Source organism: Lepidothrix coronata, unplaced genomic scaffold, assembly GCF_001604755.1.
Source record: "Lepidothrix coronata isolate B3197 unplaced genomic scaffold, Lepidothrix_coronata-1.0 Scaffold233, whole genome shotgun sequence".
NCBI classification, from domain to species: domain Eukaryota; kingdom Metazoa; phylum Chordata; class Aves; order Passeriformes; family Pipridae; genus Lepidothrix; species Lepidothrix coronata.
The window spans coordinates 825,104-829,065 of record NW_016690413.1 but is presented as its reverse complement, the minus strand read 5'-3'; the positions used below and the strand labels follow the sequence as shown (position 1 = coordinate 829,065).

Here is a 3,962-nt window from a genome sequence, read left to right as displayed (position 1 = left end):
GAACTGGGGGGCACGGGGGGTGGCATGAGGGGGGCAGGGTCCTGGCCGTGCCCCAGGGCTGAGGGGGGGGCTGGGGGTGGTCCCCACTCACCGTCTCCACGTGGGGCAGCTCGTCCAGGCGCGTGGCCAGGCTCTGCAGCTGCGCGTAGTACCAGACCTTCTCCTTCTCCTCCTTCTCGATCTCCCCCAGCAGGAAGCACCTGGGGAGGGGGGACCCCGTCAGCTCAGCTCCCAGCACCCCCAGCCCCCTGCACCCCCCAGGCCATCACCTCTCCCGGTCCAGCTCCTCCAGCATGCGCAGGGTGGCCCTGCCCAGGTCCGTGGGGCCGTCCCGGTGGGATGGGGGGGCCGGGGGACTCTCCTCGGGGCCGCGCCCGGAGCTCGTCACCTCCGGGGCGAACTTGAGGTTGTAGAGGCTGGTGATGTCCATCTGCAGGGCTGGGCACGGGGACAGCGGCGTCAGGGTGGGCTTGGCGGGGACCCCCCTCCCCACCCCGCCCGGGCACCCACCTTTGAGCTGGTCCAGCACCTCCGTTTGCCCCGAGGACACCATGACTCGGGCCTCCTGCTCCAGCTTGCCCTGGAGATGCTTCAGGACCTCCTAAAACAGGGATGGAGCTGTTGAAGAGGTGGGGAGGGGGATGTGGAGGGAAAGGCCTCCCTGCAGCCCCAGCTCGGGGTCCTCGCCCCCCCACCGCTGGGGCCGTGCCCACCTTCATGTCCGAGGTCTCATTCTCCAGCTTGGAGAGGTGGTTGGAGTTGTCCTCCAGCTCCCGCCGGAGGTGACTGTTCTCCTTCTTCAGCGCCTCCACCTGCCGCACCAGCTGGTCGTACGAGGCGATGGAGCCGGACATCTTCACCCCCTCCAGCGCCTGCGGGGGGGGTGGGGGTGGGCAGCACGCCGAGGGGCTCCCCCAGCACCCTCACAGCCCCCCCAGCACCCACCATCCACCTGGGACCACAGCACAGCACGGGGGACCCCACCACCCACAACCCCCCCCCGCAGTGCACTGAGAGAGCTGGTGCCCCCCCAAAGCCTCCCAGAGGGTCGTCCCCGCACGGGGTGGGGGTCCAGCCCCGTCCCCCCCAGCCCCCGCCAGCCCCCGCCTGGTTCCCACCCTCGGCAGAGCTCAGCTCTCCGCTCCCTTTGTCTCTCTTTTGTCTTCTCCCGCTCCCGACCTTCTCCCGCTCCGCTCCCTCCCGCACCGGGGGCAGCCCCGGCCCCCCCGCAGCCCCCTCGCCCCGGTCGGCTTCCCCCCCAGGCACCCCCGGCCCCCCTGTGCCCCCTCAGCCCTCCCCAGCCCCCCAAACCTCCTCTTGCCGCAGCGCCCACGGACCCCCCTCGCACCCGCCGTGGGGGGGACAGGGCAGGGGTGGGGGGGACCCTCGTCACCCCCCGGCGGGTCGGGCTGGCGGTGGTTCGTCAGCACCACGTGTGTGCAGGGGGAGCTTCGAGGGGGGGAGCACAGCTGGGGGGTCCCCTTGTCCCCACTGCACCCCCTGCTCCCCTCTCCCCACCCCGCTCCCGCAGCAGGGTCAGGGACAGCAGCGATCACCCCCCCCGGCACTGCCACCCCCAAATCTACCCCACGGTGACCCCTCTGCCTCCACGAGCCCTTTCTGGGGGTCCCAGCACGCCCCTCGCCAGCACAGAGGCCCCACCAGGCAGGGCTGGGACCCAACACCCCCCAAGGCCCCATCGATGTCCTTCCCACCCCACACCGGGGGGGGGACACCCCATCCTGCCCCGGGGGTCCTGCTGTGGGGTCTCTGTCCCCCCCCACTCCCACCACCCGGCTCTGCCAAGGGAGACAAAGACTCCCCCAGTGCCAACCCCCCCCAGCTGCTGAAAATACCTCCCGGGAGAGGAAATAACCCCGGGAGGGGGGGCTGGAGTGGGAGCAGAGGAAGGGCCGGGGCTGGGATGAGGGATCGGGAATCCAGGATGGACGATGAGGGAGGACACAGGGTGAGGGCTGAGGGATGCGGGGTGTGGAATGCGGGATGGAGGATGAGGGATGGATCCAGGGTATGGAGTATGAGATGTAGGATGCAGGGTGAGGGATGCAGGATGCAGGGTGAGGGATGCAGGATGCAGCGTCAGGGATGTGGGATGTGGGATATGGAATGCAGGGTGACTGATGCAGGAGAGGGGACGTGGGATACTGGATGGGGGATGCGGGATACGGGATGCGGGACGAGCACGGCCTCCCGTTGCTGCGGTGACGGCGATGGAGGCACAGGCGGTTCCCGGCTTTTCCCGAGCACCCAGACACGGAGGGGGGTTGGGGGTTCAGCCCTGCCGGGGGATGGGAACCGGGGGCTTCCTCTTCTCCAGGGGGACACAGGTCAGGGCTGGGACATTCGGGGGTTGATGGTGGGGGGAGATCTGAGCTCTACCCCCCCCCGGTCCCCGGCAGGGCCGGTCTCGGCTCCCCGCCGAGCGCAGCGGCCGCAGCGGCGCCGGGATCCGCAGCCTGCGGGGAGGGGCTGCGGCCGCACCTTCGTCTGCCGAGCTCGAGACACGACGGGAAAGGGGGGCCAGGACTGCGGGGAAGGGGGGCAGGGCTGCGGGAAAGGGGGGCCAGGACTGTAGGATGGGGGAAGCCGGGGGTGCAGCGGTGCTCCACCACCACGATGGGCACTGTCCCACAGGACATGGTGTCCCCTCACCCAGGCAGGGCCATGGGCTGCCGTGGGCACAACCCTGGGGGGCCACGATAGCTCGTGGTCCTGGGCACCCAGCCCCTCCAACCCCCAGGGCTGCCCCCCTCTGCTCAGGGAACCCCGGGACTGGCTCAGGCCACAGTCAGGGACTGGATTCATCCAGCAAGTTCCTGGCAGGGCAGACGCTGCAGCAGATGAAGCAGCATCTGCGCTGCCCACCACACCCCACGGCCCTCCGCGCTGCCCACGGCGCCCACTGCCCACCCCACCGTCCTCTGTGCTGCCCACCCCCCATCTCACTGCTGCCCACCCCACCGTCCTCTGTGCTGCCCGTCCCTGCACCGCCGTGCCCACGGTGCCCATGGCTTTGCCCCCCACACGGGGCCACCTTGGCCAAGGCAGGGCTGGGGGGGCCCCACAGCTGGCCCCCCAAGCTCCCCACACCCCTCAGCTCGGCAGCAGCAGCTCTGGGGACAGGGCTGGGGACAGGGCCGTGGCCACCAGCCGAGCGCAGCCGCCTCGCCAGAGCCACATCTGAGCCCCCGACCGGCTGCGGCTCCCGGAGCCCCCGGGGGACGTTAAACAAACAGCGTGTTGTCACCAGCGCCGGCTGATCGACCCGGCCCCGGGGACCCCCGGCCACAGCAAAGCCCCCCCGGGGAGCACAGGCCGCGCACAGGGGTCGGGGCACACACGGGGACACGGGGACATGTGGGACCTGTGCCCTCCCCACGCGCGGCATCGACCCCCTGCAGCCCCCCAGCCTCCCCCCCAGCACCTGCTCACATGTGCAGACACGTATGTGCACAGACATGTATGTGCACACGCACGTCATGACCTGCGGGTGGATGTGGGGCTACGGTGGGGTGAGCGTTGGGGTCCCCAAGACCCCCAGCAGAGCCCCCACCTCGCACACGGACCCCCCTCCCACCCCACGGCCCAGGGCGCCCGTGGGAACCAGGGGACAGGAAGGTGCCAGGGCAGCCCCGGTTCCCCCCATCCCGCTCGGGGACGCGGCTCTGGCACCCTCGGGGTGCCCCGGGTGCGGCCGAGGTGCTGCTTCAGAAGCCGAGATTTTGGAGGGACCGGTTTGGGAGGTGGATTTGGGGTGCGGGTTTGTGGGAAGGGTTTGGGGTGCGGTTTTGGGGGCGGTTTGGGGGCTCCAGGTCCGGGGCTCGGCCCCAAGCCCCGGCCCAGCCTTGCCGGGGGAGCATCGGGGCGGCCGCGGGAGCCGAGCCCGCATCGGCGTGGGGGGAGCTGCGGCCCCCCCTGCAGACACCCCCCGCCTCGCCCGC

General features: G+C 71.1%; 1 protein-coding gene across 1 annotated transcript in view; it reads right to left on the bottom strand.

Moving 5' to 3' along the window:
- The window catches only part of APC2 (APC2, WNT signaling pathway regulator), an 11,262-nt gene extending 10,357 nt beyond the window's left edge, over positions 1 to 905 (bottom strand). The window contains exons 1-4 of the mRNA XM_017834424.1: positions 714 to 905; positions 511 to 601; positions 270 to 438; positions 36 to 200 (exon numbers count right to left, since the gene is read on the bottom strand). Coding sequence (XP_017689913.1) covers positions 36 to 200; positions 270 to 438; positions 511 to 601; positions 714 to 854 — 566 coding nt within the window. The 5' untranslated portion in view covers positions 855 to 905. The remainder of the gene's footprint in view (positions 1 to 35; positions 201 to 269; positions 439 to 510; positions 602 to 713) is intronic.
- Positions 906 to 3,962: the final 3,057 nt, after the last annotated feature.